This window comes from Podarcis gaigeae, assembly GCF_964106915.1.
Source record: "Podarcis gaigeae genome assembly, chromosome: 1".
NCBI lineage: Eukaryota > Metazoa > Chordata > Lepidosauria > Squamata > Lacertidae > Podarcis > Podarcis gaigeae.
The window spans coordinates 52,024,850-52,047,167 of NC_139678.1; the positions used below are offsets into that span (position 1 = coordinate 52,024,850).

The following is a 22,318-nucleotide window of genomic DNA, read 5'->3' on the forward strand; positions in this document are numbered from 1 at the left end:
AGCTTTCGTATGATCTCATGTTACCTCTGGATCTGACAACAGGCTGTTTTGTGTGCCTACATTTTCCATGTGGCAAGCATTTCCATAAAAGTGGTGCTTGTACAGTTCTAGTTTCCTTGGAAAGGAGGTCACAGGAGGGTTACAGCATTTTGTAATATTTGCATTTATTTACAATTATACGGGTGAAGCATAGATGGAAGCTCCCAGCATAAAGCTCCAACGGATGCCTTGACATCTAGTGCTTCCACATCAGATCTACAATGGGCCTTAAGATGCTTCAGAGCTCCCAAAACTCTGTTTTCCCCGTCCTCCTCTCGGGGCCATGCTACACATGATATAAATCATGGAGTTTCCCCAAGAGTACAAGCTTTCTATTTCCTAAATTGTTAGTATAGGGGTCCTGAGCCAGATAAGGACCCTAGCATGGGGGCAAAAGATGAAAGCGTCCCCTACTCCTCCCCGTGTCATGCCAGGCCCCCAAACCAGATTAAGCCCCTCTCCCATGCTGACAAAAATGTCTGCATTCAATAACAAATTATTGTAAACTTCATATGTAGTTTGGGCCCTGAGTGTGCCTCAAGCTGCAACTTAACAGATATCTGGATCCCAACATTCCTCAACTGAGAATGGTGGAGAGAGATCCCACCCGCTCTCTTGGCCAATAAAAATACTGGCAATTGATCACAATCATCCAGTCTCCCGAAGAAAGAGGTTCTTGGCAAGTTGCCATGTCTGTTATTAGGTCCAATGCCTCAGGCAACCCGCACTGATACAAAACACATTCACAGAAATCCAATAGAAAACTCATAACAAGTCATTTCAATAGATCTTCCAGTCTCTTTGTCTGAGTGCCTCAAGACACTTTGTTGTTTTCAGTAGAAGTAGACCTGGAAGCCTTCATCTGAAAGCCTTCATCTGCCTGCCCATGTATAGCAGACTGAATCATTGTGAGACTGCTGTGTTGGCAGTGGACAGCTCCCTCTTGTCAGCAAGTGGGGATCCAAGGGGCAATCGCCTTCCCCTCTGTAATGGGAATTGGGGTTGCTCATGCGTAAGTTGCCGCTACTCTTGGCAAAGTTGCCTGGTTAAACCTTTCCCTGGCTGCACAGCCCTTACTCCGCGGCTGTGTCAGTCACTGGCAGAATCCGTCAGTGGGCGTTTCCTGAACTTCTTCCAGTATAAAAGTTCATTGACGCCAAGTCTCCGCCTAGCCTCCCTGCGTGGAAGTCTTCTGCGCAGGGTGGGCATGGCCAGCGGAGGACCTGTGCTCTCCCCGCTGGTCTCTGTAGAAGAGTCCTGGAGCCATCTCTCCGAAGCCCTCCCCTGCTCCCCTTTCTTCCTGGTGTCACGCTGATTTCCTTCCCCAGTGGAAGAGTTCCCTCTCTCCCTGCTGGGCCCTTCTCTGGCATCGCTGGGGAGCCTTACCTCCACTCCTGGCTCCAATGGCAGTTCCCTGACACCCTCCAAGTGGGGAAGTGTTCAGAGACGTTGCTCTTTATGCATGCAAGCTCAAAGGGTAGCTTCATAGTTCCAATACTCAAACTATTAAAAAAAAAAGTCCTCACCTATTTATAGACGAGTGCATTTTGTGTTAGTCACCCAACAATTAGCTTTTCTCATATTGCAACATTTGTTTATCCTTTCCCCTCCTCCCAATGATAAAGTAGCATGAAATGATACTCGGATAGCTCTTCTGGGAATTCCCACAGCTTGTTTGTTTCTGTGAAAATACATCGTGTTATCTAGCTGTTCTGCGCAGATTAAAGCCAGCCTTTTTCCATATAAAAAAGCTCATCCAAGTTGCACATAGCTAGGGCTCAACAAGTGAAGCTGCTGAAAACCTACAAGAACACATAAAGCAACCCAAAGATGAATCTTCTAGCACTATCAACCTTATTACTGTCCTTTCCTAGGTTTACACCAGGTAAACCTGTCCAGGTGTGTCCTTGATGCTGCTGAAGATGCTGTCTAGACCTCTCTCTCAAAGAACTCGCTTCCTGCATTTTCTGTTGTGATTTTACATTTCAATGATTAAGTATACTGCACCCTAAAAAGATGTCCCATTCTTTTTCAGGGAATCCAGGAAGACAAGGCCACAGGTGAGCTTGATTTATGCCTGTTTTATGAGATGTCATGCTCTCAATGTTGTGCTTATGCCATGCTGTTCTATAGATTGTTGTAGAGTATTTCTGTCTTATGTAATTGAGAAAATAGCATTCAGATCTGGGTGTCTATGATTCCACTCTTAGGGGAGGAAGGTCTTCTGGGAAGCCCCACAGCATGACTTCCATTGAAAACAATGGGAGCTCCTCAACAACAGGAGTAATGTTGTCACTCAGCTCCTCCCATTCACTTCATTTGAGCTCATGGAGGGAAATGCTAAGTGGATTTTGACCCTGGGTGCCTTTATAGTAGCCGTCTGATCTCAAAGTTGCTGACCTTAATAAAAGAATGCATTGTTCAGCACCTCCTGCTTTCTACATTTGAGATTAACTTTACTTTCTATGAGGTCTTCATCACTATTAAATCTTGCAACATATTGATGAACTTGGTTAGCGTGCTAAATAAACAACATATTTATTGATGGGTGGTCATTTAGTCTTTGGTACTTCATGAACATTCTCAGTTCATAAACTGGAAGGAAAACAGGATTGGTTGTTTGTTTTCTGGGGTTTGGGTTTTTGTTTTGTTTTACAAGGCAATATTTCTTCCTGCCCGCTGTTCAAATGAGCAGGGCTCTGAGAAACTTGCATTCCTGGTCTAGCCCTCCATTATTTCTAAACGGGTAGACCTGCTGTTCATCTCTGGTTAGACCTGGCATCCAGGCAACTTTCCACACTGCTTTACACTGGTGTTTGACATCTGAGAGGGAGATATTTAGGATCTACCTATTCTTCTGACTGTAAGTTGGTTTACCTGATTTTAAAATTGCATTGTTACATTTATGTCACCCATTTTGGAACCTTACGCTGAAGGCTGGGTATCATACTACTACTACTACTAATAATAATAATAATAATAATAATAATAATAATAATAATATCCTTGCAGGAGAAACATTTATGCATCAGGATGATATTGTTTACAGACGAAGAACACAGCGAAGTGCCATGAAATGCCATCAGAGATGTGTTTGGCCTAGATCAGAAGATGGGCTGGTCAAGATTCCAATTAGTGTCTCTACAGAGTTTTGTATGTTATTTAAAGCTTTACAACAGGCCTTCTCCAGCGTTCATTCTTGCTAATAATGAAATTTTTATATAATGAATATCCATTTTATATATATTTAAAAAAAACCCTCCAAAAACCCCAGATAGCTCTTTTCCATAGCAATCAGTGAGCCATGGTTGTTGGTGATGTTGTTTAGTCATTTAGTCGTGTCCAACTCTTCGTGACCCCATGGACCAGAACACGCCAGGAACTCCTGTCTTCCACTGCCTCCCACAGTTTGGTCAGACTCATGTTTGTGGCTTCGAGAACACTGTCCAACCATCTCGTCCTCTGTCGTCCCCTTCTTGTGCCCTCAGTCTTTCCCAACATCAGGGTCTTTTCCAGGAAGTCTTCTCTTCTCATGAGGTGGACAAAGTATTGGAGCCTCAGTGTCACAATCTGTCCTTCCAGTGAGCACTCAGGGCTGATTTCCTTAAGAATGGATAGGTTTGGTCTTCTTGCAGTCCATGGGACTCTCAAGAGTCTCCTCCAACACCATACAAGGTAAAGGGACCCCTGACCATTAGGTCCAGTCGTGGCCGACTCTAGGGTTGAGGCGCTCATCTCGCTTTATTGGCGGAGAGAGCCGGCATATAGCTTCCGGAATTGAGCTGGATTTGCACCCTAAAGTTTCTTGTGGCTCAGGCTTTGGTAGGCAAAGGGTTGCAGCATCAATTACATGAATCAGACAGCAAATGTGTTGGGTTGTATATGACATAACCAAGTCTGCTATACCCATTTTATACTTTGATATCTTTGTACAATTGCAAAAAAACCCCAAAACCCATAATAAAAAGCATCTACACAACAGACATAACAAGCGCTGAAGTGGTCTGTGTACTGTGTACTGTAAGCAATAGAGACAGTGCTGGCATCCACTCGCTTCCAGCATTCATGTTTCTCTGGAATGTTGGACACTATTTCACTTTTATACCATATGCAGAGAGTAGCCATAGTTAGGTAGATAATTTTTGAAGAAGGTTTACATGAAAGAAATCCATTCACAATTTCCCAGGAGCTCTGTTCCACATGAACTATTTCATAATGGTATACCCAGGAGTGCAGGGAACTTCCCCATGTTGGCAAAACATATTCTGTTTGAACTCCACACACATAATATGGGAACTTTCAATGCATTCCTTTCGCTCCCTTGCATTTTTTTTAGCTGTGGAGGAGAGGGCTGTGATAGCTGAAGCAATGCAAGAATTTGTCACACTGACATGTATTCAGTTTATCAGGCGTTCAACAGAACATGACTACATAAATATTTTCCCTGCAGATAGGTAAGTTTTATCTCTCCTGATGATATCTAATAATACTACTATTGCTTGGAATTATGTTGTCATTCTGTTTCTTCTCCTCTGCTGAAGCTTTTCCCACAACTTGTTGCATTCTAGATATTGGCAGACTCCAACTCCCATAATCCCTGACCATTGGCCATGCTGCCTGGAGTACATGGGAGTTGGAGTCGAACAGCGTGTAAAAGCTAGTGTTAGTAGGGCAGCCTTCACCAAAACAGGATGCTTTATAGGTGGTTGAAACCCTGACCTTGCCCCAAAACAGGCAAAGGAGATGAGGGAACATTGCGTCTGGCAGCCTGAAATGCTTGCACTGACAGAACTATTGCCATAGCACAGTGCTGAATTCCTTACTTTATGTTTTAAGGTGGTCCATATATTACTAGGAGGGAGTGTCTGGCAATGCCTATGAATCTGTAGAAACCACAAAATACTGTGATTTTTAAATGGATGATACTTTTTGTGAGCTTGGACCTGTCATGCTAAAAATCAGGTGAAGTCACTCCAAAGTCATTTTTCAGTCTGCCGTCTGGATTCAAAATGGCACCCAGCATCCAAGCATCAATGAAGTCCACTGCCCCTACATTGGGTATCCTTGTATCGAGTTTCTTGACGATATCTCAAGAGGCGGCTAGTCTTATTCCAAAAAAGTCACACCAAAGTTGCATTTGGGTCCACCACCTTGATTCAAAGTGGCGCCCAGCATGCAAACAGTGACAGAGTCCTCACCCCCCACCTCAGGACCTTTGTGCTGAGTTTTGTAATGATATCTTGAGAGGCAACCAAACCTATGGAGAACAGACAGACAGGCAGACAAAGCACTTTCAAAAATATATAGTAGAGAACTAGATGAGAGATGACGTCTATATTTTTGGAGACAGTAAAAATGGGCTGTCTTCTAGAGTGCTCCTGGACACCCATCTTTTCTGGAAATTAGATGTGTGAAACCTGCCAACCTAGCAGTTCGAAAGCACGTCAAAGTGCAAGTAGATAAATAGGTACCACTCCGGTGGGAAGGTAAACGGCGTTTCCATGTGCTGCTCTGGTTCGTCAGAAGCGGCTTAGTCATGCTGGCCACATGATCCAGAAGCTGTACGCCGGCTCCCTCGGCCAATAAAGCGAAATGAGCTCCGCAACCCCAGAGTCGGTCACGATTGGACCTAATGGTCAGGGGTCCCTTTACTTAACTAATCATATGTGATGTTCACAACTTAAGATATCAACATTAATATATAATTGGATAACTCCATTGAATTCGGTGAGGCTTAAGAGACTGCATTCATACCCACCTACTTCCCATTTAACTCAGTAGAGCTTACTTCTGAATGGACATGCACAGGAACAGGGCTCTACTTAATACACACAGGGTAAAATATGAGAGAGCATGACACTTTGTGCTCACTGAGTTATAAATGTACTAAATGAAACTATGCCACAGCTTTATGTGATGGCACAGGTTTTTGCTTTCCATGTTCTCAGGTGCTGGTCTTACTTTGGAAAGATTGGAGGCAAACAGCAGTTGGGCTTGGCGAAAAATGGCTGCATATATAAAGGATTAATTCAGCATGAAATCAACCATGCCCTGGGTTTCATACATGAACAGGCCCGGAATGACCGAGACAAGTATGTTAAAATCCACTTGGAGTATGTCACCGCAGGTATGTCTACCAGCATTCAAGGAACAGTTTTAATCCTTGCTTGCTGTAGAGGATTATTTAAACAAAAACATTTCTATATTGTATATTGTGCATATATCTTCAACTATTCTGAGCAGAGGGTGCATTTAAACCATGTAAAAATAAACAACAAACAACTTTAAGTATTTTGATCCTGCTTATCAGGATATATATCAGGATATATATATATATAGAGAGAGAGAGAGAGAGAGATATAAGCAGGATCTCCCAAGAGCAGCTTACAAATATCAGTAGTTAGTCAGCCCCTACACTCAAGCTTACGAAAGGAAAAAAAAAACATTGTAATAATAATAATAATAATAATAATAATAATAATAATAATAATTTATTTCTCCCCCAGTCACTCTGGGCGGCTTCCAACAGAATGTTAAAAATGGAAGTGAGGAAACAAGCAAATCCAAGCATTTGTTCTTAAAGGGACTCAGAAATTCTCAAGGGCTTCAGCAGTGAAACTGTTGCTAAGTAAATAACTTTATTTTCACAAGTACCTGTGAAAATCATTCTTCTCTCTCTTTCTCCCCCTGTATTCTAACTCTCCTTTGAGTGCCTGCTTCATTTACTCTCTTATTTTACAGGAGAACAGGGGAATTTTGAGAAAGTGGACTCTAATAATCTGGGTCTTCCGTATGACTATGGTTCAGTGATGCATTATGGCCCGTAAGTTGTGTTTCAGGGCACCTTCTATTTTCAGACAAAACTGCTCTTAACTGTAGTGTAAGGATCCTCTTTTATATAATTTCATCTCTGTCTTCTCCTTGGAGCAATGTGCAAGAACACGCTGAAGCTGCAAGGGAGTGCAACTTCTTCCAATACAGGTTGAACATCCAAACTGAAACCCTTCCTGCTTATCACACGAACCTCTGCCTTGCCTGGATTTTGTTTCAGTTTGTTAGTCTTCATCCCACCCACTTCATCCCACTAACAGCCAGAATTGATCTACAACATTTACAGCATCTTTGGGATTGCTGGATAGGGAGAGACAGAGAAGAAGCTGTACCCCAAACTGCAGATGACCTCTCTCAAATGTCTTCATGTAGATGTTAAAAAGGACAGTATAGAACCCTGAGGAACCATACAAATGAAAAGTCATGGGACTGAACAAAAGTGTTTCATTGCCACATTGGTACATTATTGTTGCTGAACCCCAAATCTTTTGCATGTATCTATGAACAACCCAATGTCTGTGAAGTTTTTATTCTTCATTTCCTAGGATGGTTTCCATGCAAATATTATTTTAGATGTTGCATTATAAAACAATGACCCGACAGAGTTTGATGAGCACATCCATTCCTGTCTTCTGCAGATATGATTTTTCTAGTGCTCCCGGGAAAGCAACCATTGTCCCCATCCCAAATGCATCTGTACCAATTGGTCAGAGAATAGGACTCAGCGACCTAGATGTGAAAAAAATCAACAAGCTCTACAGATGTAGTAAGTGTTCAGAATGCTACATGGGTAGTTTCCCATCTGATGTTGTTAATTTTTTATAACATTTGAGATCAGTTAGTGCTGCCAGATTTCATGACCTAGATGGGCATCACCTCACCTTAACATACTTTCTCTTCCCAATGCCATGCTTTGAAAACAGTGAATCATTTCCTCTGCACTTGAAAGGGCACCTCTATGAATACACTAAAAAAACAAAAAAAACAAAAAAATTGGAGTGAGGAAGTCCACAAGAGCACTCTTCCCTTCCATGCTTTCCAAAAACACACATTCGGAAGCATCGCTGCCTCCAGCTAGGGAGGTAGAGCATAGCCATCATGGCTAGTAGCCACCCCCCCCTCAAGAACATATTATTCCATCCCAATTGGTCAACACTTGGCCCTCTTTGCAAGCTCCCTATGCTGGGAAGGAGAGCCTTCCCCAAGGTGCTATCCCATGCAGTATGTGTGTGAATGTGCAGTATTTGGTCATCTACCATCATTTGGATCTTCTCTTTGCAGTCGGCACCTGCATGGGGATGCTGCTGCACTGAAGGCAAGGCCAACCCTTTATCACTGGATTGCCTTGCCAATTGGGAACCTATAGGTAAGGGGGTGTTTAATGTGCCTCTGTATGCTTAATGTACAGAGTTTACTCCCCTGCACACCCCAGCAGTCCTAAAACACAAGCCCTCCTTTTTCTATACACGCACCCCGCTCATCATAATGAGGAACATTTTGATAATACTGTATACTGCACTGTATGTTGGTCATAATGTAATGAGCTGAAGTCATGAATCACAATCATTTGCTGTCTGGTGTGTGTGTGATATTGTTAATAGGCATATTTTAATTTCTTCATTCAGCAGGAGTAACCTTTACTAGGTTGAACAGTGACATATTTAATGGACACTGAGTTCTCCCTCACAGAGTGCATGGATAGATAAACAGAAAGTTGTGTTGGAATTTTCCCTTTGCACATCTCATTTCCCCCTTATTTTGTTCTGTTCTGTTCTTTAGACTGTTGTAGCACTGTGCTTCGTAATCGAAGGGGCAACTTCTCCTCTAATAATTACCCATATTCATACCCCAAAAATGTCACATGTCTATGGCTGATCCAAATCCCAGAAGGAAAGGTAAGGATGCTCAAATCATTGTTTAATGTATCAGGATTATACAACAGATAAGAGGAGGGCAGGGAATGGACCTTTCTAGTGTGGTGTAGTGGTTAAGAGTGATAGACTCATAATCTGGGGAACTGGGTTTGCGTCTCCGCTCCTCCACATGCAGCTGCTGGGTGACCTTGGGCTATTCACACTTCTCTGAAGTCTCTCAGCCCCACTCACCTCACAGAATGTTTTTTTGTGGGGGAGGAAGGGAAAGGAGAATGTTAGCCGCTTTGAGACTCCTTCAGGTAGTGATAAAGTGGGATATCACATCCAAACTACTCTTCTTCTTCTTCTTCTTCTTCTTCTTCTTCTTCTTCTTCTTCTTCCTTCTTGATACTTGTATACTTTTGGGATTTGCAGTCTGTTTATGCTCTGAATTTACTGACACAACATTAATCTTCAGGTTAGTTTCAAGTACGTGACACCAGGCTATGTACACAACCATACGTTTGAAGCACATCTCCTCATCCCAAGAATCCTGGGAATCAGGGTCCAGCCAAGCTAAAATGTATTTGGCTTTCTTTTTCTGCTTTAGGTCTTCCTGAAGTTTCATGTTTTGGATCTCCAGTGCTCTCCAAACTGTGCCTCCGACTACATCCGAATTTATGATGGAAACAACAGAAATGCCCGTCTTCTTGTTGACAAGTTATGTGGAGAGGGGCAGTTGCCGGCAGTGGTGTCTTCTGGAAGCATGATGCTTGTGGAGTTTGTGAGTGATGAGGCTGTTGCATCAAAGGGTTTCACAGCCTCCTATGCACATGGTATGCATGGCTCCAGCTCTCACTACTTGCTGAAAGCATCAGTGCTAGGAAAGAAACACATACAGTACATGCAAAATAAAAACAAGCACTGGTGGAACAGTTTTCCAAGGGTATTTTCATTTTACGCTGTCTTTCCCTGGATCTGAATTACCCAAATTCTCTAAATCCATTTGCTCTCACAACAACCCACTTAGAAGTCTATGGACCTCAAACTAATTGCTCATCTTTGCATGTCTGAGCCCATCTGAAACATGTTTGCTCAGACATACCTTACCCCAAATACGCCCTGAGATATACGGGTATACAAACTTAATTAATAATAATAATGGTAATAAATAAAAATAAATAATGCCCACTAAAATCTATTATTATTATTATTATTATTATTATTATTATTATTATTATTATTATTATTTAAATTCCCACTCAACCACTTCAATTTGCAGACCTGGTCCTGTTGCAGGTGCCACGTAATCCTCATTCCACATTTGCAAGCACCCACCCTTTGGAAATTCTTGCCTATTTTCACCAGGCAGGTGCCTTCCCTGTACTCTTAATAGCACTTGCAAGCCTATCCAGACATGCAGAGTGCTGACATGTGCTTTAATCTGGTTTATAACTTATCGTTGGTTTTAAGTATTTTTGAACATTTAGTATAGTTGGTTCTAACCATTCTGTTGTGGGTAATTCTATTCTTTTTGTAAGCCGCTTTGAGGTTACATTACAATCAAGTATGTGAGATAAATCTTGTGAGATAAATAAATAGATAAATCAAACAAAGGGAGAAGCACATAGGAAGGCTGCCTTCTGCAGAGTCAGACTATTGGTCCACCTAGCTCATTATTGTGTATGCTGATGGGCAGTTGCTCTCCAGGGTCAGTAGAGGCCTGTTTGGAGTTGCCTGGGATGGAGAACCTGGGACCTTCTGCATGCAAAGCTGATGTTCTACAGCTAAACCACAGGCCTTCCCCACTGGATTCAGATTAGGAAAGATGAAGAAAATCAACTCCATGGCCCAATGGAGGGATAGCAGTGGCAGACCACAGTTATCCTCTTCCTGCTTCTCAACATGTTCATTGGTGGAGACTGCTGCCACCTACCAGTCATGGTGGGACCAGTCAAGACCTGGCAGAGTTTTCACCAACTTTCCTAATGCTGATTTCTCTTCCTCTTCTCTTGGTGTCTTATGTTCTTGTTGATTTTGTATCCTGCCTACCCTCCACCTAACAACAAGCCTGTAAGAAAGGCTACGCTAAGAGAGAGCTTCAAGGTTCTCCATCAGCTTCATGAATGAGATTTCCCATATCCAACCTCAACACTCTTGCCATTACACCAGACTGGCTTGGGTGAACTCTTGCATCCGTATGAGTGTCCTTTAATTAGAGTGAACATTATTTTTAAACATACTGATTTTTTCCCGTTTTATTCCATTGACCCCCCCCCCCCATTCTTTTCATCACAGTGATATGTGGAGGGACTTTCACGAGCATTCATGGAGTGGTCACTTCTCCAAACTTCCCAAGAAAATATCCTCCAAACAAAAGATGCCTATGGATTATCAGTGCTCCAGCAGGAAGCAGGGTAAGGGGCAGGAGGAGGGGGGTGGGCTTCCCTGGCTAGGGCAACAACTTTATACAGCTCATTACTTTCCCCCTAAAGACCTGATCTCCATCTCTCTTCAGAAAAGATTGTGTTAGATCAGGGGTAGCCAATGCGTTGTTTACTCCTGCATTCAGTGATGAAATCTAGCTTGCTCCAGATCTGCCTTGTTAATTTATGGGTATGCATGTTATATATGTATTTCAAATCCAAATGCTCACTGGCTTTAGTGCATACAATGTTGTTGAATTTAGATAAAATGCTACACATAGAAATTGGTGCCCTTACTGTGGTTCCTTCAGATCTCCCTAACGATGGGCTTTTTTGACCTGGAGGAAGCCACTGAGTGCAACTATGACAGAATTGTCTTTCGTGACGGCAGCGACATCAGCTCTCCACTTCTTGGCACTTTTTGTGGGAAGACAGAGGTTCCAGCTTTCAATTCCACTGGGAGCTTTCTACGTATAGAATTTTACAGTGACGTTGTTTCTCAATATTCCGGGTTTAAGCTGGACTACTCAATGAGTTAAGTACTGTTGCTAGGGTATCTGGGTGGGAGATGGCAAGATTTTGTGTTGAAAAAAAGTGGGGAAGAAATAATGATTTGTTCCTATTGTGCAATTGTTGCCTTGAGGGATATGTGAGTCATCTGTGTTCCTCAGAAGTTTGGTTAAATGGAAATACACCAGTAATCTAGTTATAGTGACATGATGCGCAGACTGACACAGGAGTGTCAGGTAACCGAGGCTGCAAATGCCTCAACAGGGGAATGAGCCTGGGGCCCATATGGCTCAAGTATCTCCCCACACTGGGCATAAAGCCTGTAATGAGAAGTTTGGGTTATGTATAGCAATACAAAAATAGGCCCCAAGTCAACTTGACGATTATGTTGTGAGGAAGAATAACCTGAACCTCACCCCCATATCCTGACACAAAGAAAATACCCCATATTGCTTTCCAGACCGATAAAAGCCCTCTTCGAACCTTGGAGAACTGGAAAAAGCAATACATGAGGGAGGAAACTGCAGGGACAAGGGTGCAAGCTCCATACAGGCCATCCCATTGCCCTCCATGAGTTTGAGGGGGACTTCCAGAAGCAGGGAGCCTTCTTTCAGGGTTTTCCCAACTGTTGGTGTGCTTGTCTTTCTCCCATTCCCTGAATGCCTGAAGAGGGCTAAAGGCTGAGGGCAATGTGCTAGGATCAGTGACCTTGTGCTTGAAAGGCCTTTGCATCTAAATGTGTGTTAATGCAGAAAGATGGGCAAAAGGACAGCTGCAATTTCCCATTCCTGTCTCATTTGCAGGGGGAGCAGCTAGTATGCCAGCCCCTGCAGTGCCCTTCTTACAGCTCACTTGGCTATAAAAACAGGTGGGCCAAAAGTGGACCCCCAGGGCAATGGCCTTTGTGCTTATTTATTGCATTTAGATCCCATCTTTCTTCCAAGGAGCTCAAGGTGGTGTACATGGCTCTCTACCCTGACTGCAACCCTGTGAAGTAGTTAGGCTGAAAGGGCTCATGTCACCCAGTGAGTTTCATGGCAAGAGCAGAGATTTGAACCCTGGTATCCCAGGTACTGATCCAATACTTAATCACTGCACCATACTGGCTGTAAGCAGACCACAGTTTAGCTTCACTACTAAGCCCAGTCATGAGCTCAATTCAGCAATGGTTTGTCAAAATATTGCCCACGCTTCCAGACTAATGACTTTAGAACTAACCCACAATTAGCACTTACATTCATAAATGCAGCAAGCAATATTAATGCTATGTGCCCTGCCTCAAGCCTAGGCTATTTTAATCCTTCAGCAGAGTTTCCATGACCATGGACAGATGAAACAAACTTTACCTGTCATTGCAGTTTTGCCATCATGAAGAACAGCATGCGGGAGGATTGCCTTCGTCCTGAACTGCCAGTAAGAAAGAGGGTGGAAATTCTGATGCCAGATTGTCTTTGCCTCTTGCTGGTGTTGTGCTTTGTTTCTTTTTAAAGGCTGATCAGTTTCTCCCAGTAATGACATAAATACTCTCAAGTGCAGAATGCTGAACTGTATGCCGGATTTGCCAAAACACCAAGGAGCAATTGAAGCAGGCAAGGAGAAGTTATTCTGTGCTGCATCTCTTCAATTACCATTTTTACTAGCCATCTGTTGGTGGCACCTTGAACTATGTAACAAAAGATGTTAAGTAAAGCTTAAAAAGCCCATTGTTCGCATTCAGATTGCTTTGATCTGCTCACATTCCAGTGCACTTGCCTTGTCTTCCTTATTTAGGTGCACAGGCCTTTCCCAGTGGAAAATGCCCATCATTCTCCTTGTAAGTCCAGTGGCTTTATTCGTGGAAAGTGCCTATATCCCTGTTTTTCAAGCTCTTTCAAGTCAGGAATCAGTGGCATTGCCTTGTGTGTTGTGTGTATGCTGATGAACAGAGTGTGCTGGGGGCATGGCTCATCATTATGACTTAACTGACTGCTTCTCTGTGCTGGCAGCACATGGACATCCAGGGAATTGTGTGCCCTGTAGAAGGCCACAAGCCCACTTTGCAGTAACCTTTTGATTCTGGAGACCAGAAGAATCTCATGATTTCTGTTTTAAGCCTTCCATGGTACCAGCAGCATAGGAACCATTTTGTCACCCCCCCTCAGTGGTGACACCCGGGGTGGCCCGCACCCACTGCACCCCCTTCCTTTGCCCCTTCATGGTACCAGTTGAGAAGCTGTAGGTGTGCCAAGACTATCTCCCCTTGCTCCACATGTGCAAGCAGATAGCGGCTGTTGTCCTCTCAACATCACCATCACAATAACATACTTTAGTGGCCCTGGGATGGGACAGAGCAGCAGCAGGGGCAGAGCTATGGAGATGCACCAGTGGGAGCACCAGTGGTGTGTCTGTCCAGCTCTAACCTCATTGCCACCCCGCCAGCCCCAGCTCCAGTCAGGGGAGCTGTATTAAGGGCAGTATCAGGAGGGCAGCTCTGCTTAACCAGTCCATCTGCTGCTGGCTACAAGGGAAAGGGTACAAACAGGCTTCCTGCAATAGCTCAGTCGGTAAAGCATGAGGCTCTTAATCTCAGGGTTGTGGGTTCGAGCCCCACGTTGGGCAAAAGATTCCTGCATTGGACTACATGGGCCCTCGCGGTCCATTCCAGCTCTGCAATTCTATGATTATAGAACATATACAGTCACGTAAACAAAGCCATATTCACATTTTAGAATCATTAAACTAGATAAAATTGAACACAACCATACACAGTATTCACTTTAGAGTCATACCACAGTGTTCACTACTTAGGGTGAAGGGGGACACCCACATTCTGAGTAAGATGGAAGTGGTTTGAAGAAACATTCTCCTTGCTGAAAATGAATGCCTCAGAATGCAACAAATAGCCATGCAACCTGCTTGCCCTTGGCTTTGAGAGTATATGCTCACCTCATTTAGGGAGTAAATAGCACATGCTTTTTCTCTGCCTGGTTAACATCAACATTTGGTGGTAGATTGCACCATGATGAAAATGCTCCCCATTTTCCTGCTTCTGTAATCTTCCCAGGGAGCATAGATTAAACGTGGTTTGATTTTTTTGGGTAGACCCTTGACATATGAATTGCAGGGGTTGGTTTCTTGGGGTGCAGGGTGGGGGTAAAGGACTGGGAAACATGGATCTGATTCTGTAGCCGACAGCACAGGAAGAGTGACCGTTTGCAACATGACATTGACATTTTAAAGGCCTGTTTCTCCTTACTAAAATGTGTGGGCAGGGGTGTGGTGTAATAAACATTGCAAAAACAAACAAACAGCTGAACAGAGCGGGTGCCAAATTTCCAGGATTTGTCTTGACGTCCCAAACCTGCTGCTAGAGCAAGCTTCAGAATGGTCATGGTTGGGGCTTGAAGCTGCCTGAAGCCACAAGAAAAAAGAGAGCGAGGAAGGAAAACTGAAAACTCAGAGGGAGAAGGGGGAGGGAAATGTTGGTTTCTTATATAGATACTAGGGGTGGGTAAATCGGTCATTTTCCGTTTCTTTTCCCCCAGTCTTAAGTTCAGTTCTCTGCATTTCCACATCAGTCTGCATATTCTTTTTTCTAAGTTCTCATGAAAATTCACCAGCATTTTAGTGAGAATCTCTAATATAAGCAAGTTTGTGTGCAATTTTACCTAATACACTCATTTTTGCAAAGCAATTGTCTGTGATATACACATTGGTGCGCTATTTATTTTTTTACTTGTATATGCATTTTATGCACACTTTCTTCTAGTATATACATTTTTGTACACAATACTTGTCTGCAGTGCAAAAATTCAGAGAAGGGTAAATTTCAAAGGATGGCTATGTTTTGGTTCACATGTTGCTCAGGGAAGTGTGAATTGGGTAGGTTCAACTTCAAATGGAAACTGAATTGAACTTCTTTCCCATCCTTAATGGATACCAGTGAATAGCTTTTCACTTCTTAGTTGGAGGGGGACAGTGCTAACAATTGGGATTGGTAGGACCAAGCCTACCCTAGAAATGTGGTGGATAGGCTGAACGTTTCCTGTGCAACTCTGAAATTGACCTCTGCCAAGGAACAAGAAATTACCAGAGAGAAATGGAACTTGCCCACATAGAGAGTGATTGGTACACCTCATCTCAAGGCATTGTTGGCACCTGGAGGTGGGCTTCTGAAGATCACTTCAGTGCATGGGCAGGGTGAAGGTGTGTCATTGGGTATTCCAATTCCAAACTGCACAGGGATTTAAGCATTTTGAGCTGAGTTCAAAAACAAAAATGGATTTACCCACTCCTTTTCTAGATACATGTTCACACTTCTGGAAACCTTGAGGTTCTTTCAAGCTTGCTGATACCTCTCTTGTCCGTGGATAGTGCCATTGGGATTACATAAAAATCAGCACTTAAAGAATGAATTTGCTACTAGTTTGTGGAGGATGCTACAAAAATAAAAAGTTGTAACAGAAGTAAAGTGAAAGGCCATAATGGAATCATGTAAGTATAGTAGCATTGGTAACAAAAGTGAGGCAGGTCTGGCTTTTCCAAGTGCTTTACGCTAACTCACCAGCCGGCCTTTCCTGATGACATCATCCCATTGGACAGGAGGTTAGCTCTTTCTACTGCTGCCCTCGTCTCCTTCAGTAGTAAATAATTCAATGAATAACAATGCAATAACCATGAGAATGAAAAACATGAGAATGGTCACTGATGGCAGATAAGAGAATAGTGTGGAAATCCTGGCATCAAACCACGCTGACCTATTGCAGGAAAAAGAACAAAGAGTCTCGTGGCAATGTGAAAGTTCATCTTAATCAGCTGCATGAAATAGTTACCGTACATCCTATGTGTTTCTTTTTAGGCATGGTAAAAAAAAACAACCCTGTTAAGTGTTTATCACCTGTTGGTGGCAGTATAACACAAAGAATATGCAGTCCACAAGCATCAGTTCTTAGCAGTGGCAAGTGCTTCATTAGGAACGGACTGTCTGGTGGGTCATGTACTGCTGTTGCCACTGTTCACTCCTTGCCCTCTGTCTTTGGGCCCAATCTGCATAGTCACCTAGAGGGTGAGGGCGAGAGGCTGTTGTTTCTTTCTCTGCTCCCAGGTGACAGATGGACTAGCAGAAGAGCAAGGAGGAGGAGGAGAAGCAAGGAATTTAGGCTCCAGAGGCAGTGACAGTGGGCTCCCTGCGGAGTTTTCAGGCTTAGCAGTGCCTACGGATGCCAAGTCCTGATGCCAGAACAGACACACACAGAGAGAGAGACAGACAGAGTCTATGGTCAAAGGTACACAGCTGGTAGGCTCTATTTATAGTTGGCGCTCCTGCTTTCCTAATTCTGATATCAATCGGCCAGTTGGGGCAAGCATGGTGCTGACAGGTTGGACTGCTGCTGATACCACTGCTGGGAATTTGGCTGGAAAAAGGAAACCCATCACCAAACAAAGGAATAAAAAAATGCAGCAGAAGACACAGATTTGCATCAGACCTGCATTTGCTAATGTATAGATACAAGTTTCAAAATAATTGCTATAAATAGAAATGCGATAATCTGACCATAGTGCGTAACATGGAGGTTATCTGCTACCCATATACAAACAGTTGGTGGTCAATCCTTCTTACAGCTCTTTAGCTTTAAGCCAGGTATGGACCAGAAAGCCATTCAAATGTGTAGTCTTGTAGAAGAGAGCTTGAGAGGGCGTAACTCAGGAGTAAATCCCATCTTTTGTCTGAAGGAGCTCCCAACTTCAATCTCAAAAAGATCTCAGGTAGTAGATATGAGATTTTTTTAATTGCAAAATTGTCTACATGAATAGCAATTGTTGTATATGTTGTACAAGAGCCTTGTTGGTTCAGAGCAAAGGCCTTTCTAGTCCAGCGTCTTGTTCTCAGAACGGCCAACCAGATGGGTCAAATAGCAAGGTAGGGGAAAGAGCAGAAACAAACCAGAGAACCCTGGGAATATAGAAGATTGCAGGGAACAGCCTTTCTGTAACAGAAATATAAACTGTTTTGTGTCCTATGAGATTAATAAGCATGAACAAATTCTTAATGAAATTGAGTGAACAAATTAGGAAGATGGGAAACTGGCGTACACTTTGTCAGGGCAACGGTGCTTCTACAAGAGGCTCTTTTAATAAAAGAATGTACCGTAGTTACATTTTAAGACTTGGTCAGAACTATGAAGCTCTCTGGAAAAGGAAAACTGTGTTTGTGAATCTCTTGTGAAACCAATTGGTTTGGGGTGTGTCAGAATAACCCCCACAACTTCACACGGAGGGAGGAGGGGGAGAGTGTTCTGTCAGGTAAGCGGAAATGCTTGCAACAGTGCAGCATTCAATTGCACCCAGTACTTCATCTACTGACACTTTAATTATATTTGTAATATCTATAGTATGATAGCTTTCTGTTGGGTGGTCAATATTTATAAGCCTGTGCTTCTGTCTCAGCTAGATCCAAGGTCTGAATGACAGGATTCTTAAAATGTCAGAATTAGTCATTCAGATTCAATCTACTACAATTAAATACAGTACCGGTGGTGCAAAAATAGATTTGCTTGCCCTCAACTTTCCATGGTGCACTTCCCTCCATCCCTTTCTGGCTCTTTGGGGAACTGCAGAAGGCCTATTTGTCTGGTTACTGGAGTGTGTAATGACTACGCGAAAAGCCTGTGCATGTGGGTCTATAGCCCATAACTTGCACCTGCCATCACACATAGAATTAGGCTTTGGAAATGCAATTTCCCTGACAACTGAATCCAGGACATGATAGCAAATACATATAACTTGCTCACCATTATCTGTGGGGTTGCGGGGAGGTAAGCATTGTTGCTGAGGCTCAGCTGCTAGTCCCTGGGGCAGGGGTAGCCAATGTTGGTGCAGTACAAATCCCATCAGTCCTGCATCTGTCAGTGAAAATCCACATTTGGCGAATCAGCTACTTTTTGGGTGTAAGAAGAAAAGTCAATATTTAAAGTGTTGGATTCAGAACAAAAAGCTTGATCTATGCTTTGACATAAGAAAGATTTAAAAGGACAAGGGAGTTCTCTGTGTTAAGAATTAGTGGATTACTTTTTAATCGCTTTTTGATGAAAGCGCTCTCTAGAAACTGAAAGTATCATTGCCAACTGAAATTTCCTCCATGGGAAAAGGAGTTGTTTGCTATAAATGAACTAAATCTATTTGTGCTCTTTTCATAAGAAGATATATAGCTGTGACTGTCTTAGGGTGGTAATGGGGATGTAAGAAAGAAAACTTTTAGCAATGTCAAAAGACAAAATGGGGCAAAAAAGAGGAGAAAGTCTGTTCTTTTCATTTCAGTATGGCAAGTACCAGAAAAAAACACTATAAAGGAAAGAAAGGCAGTTTTGGACTCACCGCTTACTGTTGGCATCCTTCAGCAGATATTTGCTGAACAAATAAAATCTTTCAGATCAGAGATGGATGAAATGAGGAATGAAATTAAACCAGAGATGAATGAAATGGAAAATGGGATCAGAAATGATAAGATGACAAAGAACTGGCAAGACTGAGAGATGAAATTGTGGCAAAACTAGAAGGAACAAGTGATAAAATGGAAGATAAAATGATAAAATGGAAGAACCCATTATACAAATGTATTTCCTCTCATTTCACCCATCTCTGAATTATAAATTGTAAAAATACTGAAGCAAGCAAATGGTTACAAAACATGGAACAGCAGAATTCTGTGAGGCCACAGGTGGTTGCTGCACAAGCTGATGGCATGTGCTCCTTACCCAGATCATCTCCAATTCTGCCTTCCCTCAGGGCACACAGGTCTTAAGGAGCCCCAGGGAAGCTGAGGAAGAAGATGCTCCAACAGTTTTCTCTGGCCAGTTGATGCTCTTTTCAGACACTTATGGCATGAACTCCCTGGCCTGGGAATCACTTCTTCAGAGCTTTTCAGAATTAGGTCACACTCATGCCATACTTTTAAAGCACTGTGATGTCACTTTAAATAATCATGGCTTCCTCCAAAGAATTCTGGGAGCTGTCGTTTGTTAAGGATGCTGAGAGTTTTACTCCCCTCACAAAGAGTAGTTTAACAATTAATCCCTCTTCACCTGGAAGTTTGGGAGTTGTGAGGGGAATACAGCTCCCCTAAGCCATGATATCATAATGCTTTAAATATATGCTGTGAACATGGCCTCCATATTTTCCATCTTGGAACTCAGCAGATGGCATTTCTGTAGACAAAGGCTTATGATGCTTTTACAGGTGCCATTTTCAGTCACGTTAATCCTACTGAGAACTTCATTTTGATTCTGACGGAGTCTTGTAGAGGAACTTTGATGGCACTTTTGATTTAGTGTTGTCATTCCAAGAGACAATCAATTGTCTTATTTCCCAAGCCGATTTTTAATGCTGGAATAAACTGGGGTTATATATGAATGAGCCATTGAGCACTGATGTGTGGCTGGAACGGAAATACTGTGTTTTCAAGGAAGCCCCCTCACATTGTTTTTAGAGCCATGGCAATCAGTAGTTAATGTTCTAGAAGAACAGAAGACATTGAGCCATCAATCAAGATGACTAGCTTGGGAGATCTTCCCTCCCTTTCAGCTATATAACGGATAAGCAGTATTGCATACAATCATGAGCATAATCTCCAGACAAGCTATCCTCATAGATTTATAAAAATGCTGATCCATATTTGAGGTGGGGGGAATTGAGGATTCTGAATGTGGGAGAGGGAAAATATAAGTGTATTAGGGCATGCATTGAATTAGGACAAATCTCGAATTGCACAGCTGAGCAAGCTCATCAGAAGGATTTGGGTCTTGGCAGAGTGACACAGGAGCTGTGCAAGGTGGGACAAGTTGAATTGGGGACCCCTGAAATGCTTTGTGGTGCCTCAGCAATCCAGACATCAGTGTAGTTTGAAAGCAAAAAGAATGTCTTTAAGCTTACTGTAATGCCATGATCTCAGAGTAGGGTGATGGGAGAACAAACACAAGAGCAGGAGGAAGGGAGAAGGAGAGGTGATTGGCAGGTGAAGCTTGTAGTCAGAGGGAACAATCCCTTTTAGTTCTTCCTGCCCCAAAATCAACTTTAAAAGTGCCTAGCAGAAATGCTCCTGGGCCTACTTGCATGCAGTTTTGCATAGTTCTTTCCAAGGGGCACTTCTCTCATGACTGCCATTGGCAGACCAACTGCTCACAGGACACATGGGGAGAGTCATTTTTACCTGCCATAAAACTGTAATGTTGTGGGCGGTATTTTTCATATCACCTCCTGCCCCTGAAATAGTTGGGAAAGTTTTGATCAAAAATCCCCCTCCCTCCCCCACACTAGGCAAAACAGCTTCCAGCACCCTTGCTTCCCTTCTGAAATATTTCTTCTTGTGTTGTAAATCAGATCTTTAGGGAAGACACAGTGAAAGGAAGGATTCAACAGAATGACATTTCAAGAGATTTAAGTATATCAATAACAGCCAAGTGGCAGCAATGGCAATCTTGGGAGATGACAACGAACTGTGAAGAATGAAGACATTTCACCACTGACCTTGGGAAGCAACACGCGGGCCCCTTAATTTTTATTTTTAGTAGGAAATGGTTTGCATTAAGATTCCGCACCGTAAAGCAAGTTTTCCATGACTCAGAGTCCTGCAGCAGACCTCTAAACAAGATTTAGTATCCTTAAAGAGTTAGGAAGGGAATGACTCTCAAGGGGCACCAAGATGCTTGGTGGTGACTCATGCCCACAGAGTACTTCACCAGCTCCTTCATTTTGTCCTGCCAAGTTGTTCACCCATTCATTTCTTTCTTGGAGGAAAAATATCACCCCAAACCCCCCACATCCTTTGAAACTGGAACAAATAAGGAAACTATGGGGAAATGCCCCCTTCCCCTATCTGTCTAATCTATGGCATATTCTCTCCCCCCCTTGGCAGGTTAACTCAAAGATTTATAGGGGCTGGGGGATGCTGGCAACCAGCCAGCCCCATCACCTGCTCCCACTTTGGGGACTAATTGTTGCCTCCTGGCTGAGGGGCCCCACCCAGCAATACTTACTCGCAGAATCACTACTTCACGACAGCTACAAATTTGAAGTGTCTTGCTTATTTATTTATTATTTCATTTATGAGTCGTTTCCCCTAAAAGATCCCTATTTTGCAGTAGAATTGCCAACAATATAAACATATGTAAAAACAATTTCAGGTCTCATACAGATAGAGATGAGGATTAAAACCTCCACTTGAAAGGTTTGTTTGAAAAGTAATGTGCTGAGAAGGCCATAGAGGTGTTGCCTGCCTGATACATACTCCAAAAAGTAGATGCTGCCACATTAAATGTCAGATTCCTACACCAAGAACTGACTTAGTTGGTCTTTAAGGTGCTACTGGAAGGAATTTTTTTTGTTTAGATTCCTACACTGTGTAGGGCGAATCTCTTGACGTGATGAGCTGGTATTCAATTAATTGATTGCATGAGTGAAACAGCTACTGTGTGAGCAATGGGATTTTCCCGCCATCTGCTCCTCCTGTGCCCCTGTCCCAGATCTGTTCTGAAGGTTTCCCCAAACGGCTGGAGCAGATTTGGGAATGGTGGGGGGCACATATGAGGAGAGCAGAGGAGGGAAGTACATGAAGTGTAGGTGGGTTCCCTTGCGGCAAAACACAGTGATAACAACAAGAACCTTTATTGAAGTAACAGAACTGGA

The 22,318-nt window shown here is 42.9% G+C and overlaps 1 protein-coding gene across 2 annotated transcripts; it reads left to right on the forward strand.

Annotated features, from left to right (window-relative positions):
- Positions 1 to 1,761: 1,761 nt before the first annotated feature.
- Positions 1,762 to 13,362, forward strand: LOC310837515 (embryonic protein UVS.2-like). Of its 2 annotated transcripts, XM_083724219.1 has the most exons (12): positions 1,762 to 1,938; positions 2,075 to 2,099; positions 3,052 to 3,192; positions 4,376 to 4,493; positions 5,988 to 6,166; positions 6,781 to 6,862; positions 7,509 to 7,636; positions 8,650 to 8,765; positions 9,334 to 9,559; positions 11,022 to 11,140; positions 11,461 to 11,683; positions 13,018 to 13,362. In XM_083724219.1, the coding sequence occupies exons 1-12, from the start codon at positions 1,870 to 1,872 to the stop codon at positions 13,029 to 13,031; spliced, it is 1,440 nt and encodes a 479-aa protein (XP_083580345.1). In that variant the 5' UTR covers positions 1,762 to 1,869; the 3' UTR covers positions 13,032 to 13,362. The 2 variants fall into 2 exon arrangements, with proteins under 2 accessions (XP_083580345.1, XP_083580346.1); XM_083724220.1 differs by lacking the exon at positions 2,075 to 2,099 and having other exon boundaries at positions 1,857 to 1,966; positions 3,055 to 3,192.
- The last annotated feature ends 8,956 nt before the right edge of the window (positions 13,363 to 22,318 follow it).

Bases quoted from the DNA above. Each gene is read 5' to 3' on its own strand.
- LOC310837515 (XM_083724219.1), top strand. From the start codon at position 1,870: ATGAATCTTCTAGCACTATCAACCTTATTACTGTCCTTTCCTAGGTTT. The intron at 4,494-5,987 runs GTAAGTTTTATC...CCATGTTCTCAG, and splicing joins AATATTTTCCCTGCAGATAG to GTGCTGGTCTTACTTTGGAA. The intron at 8,766-9,333 runs GTAAGGATGCTC...TTTCTGCTTTAG, and splicing joins TCCAAATCCCAGAAGGAAAG to GTCTTCCTGAAGTTTCATGT.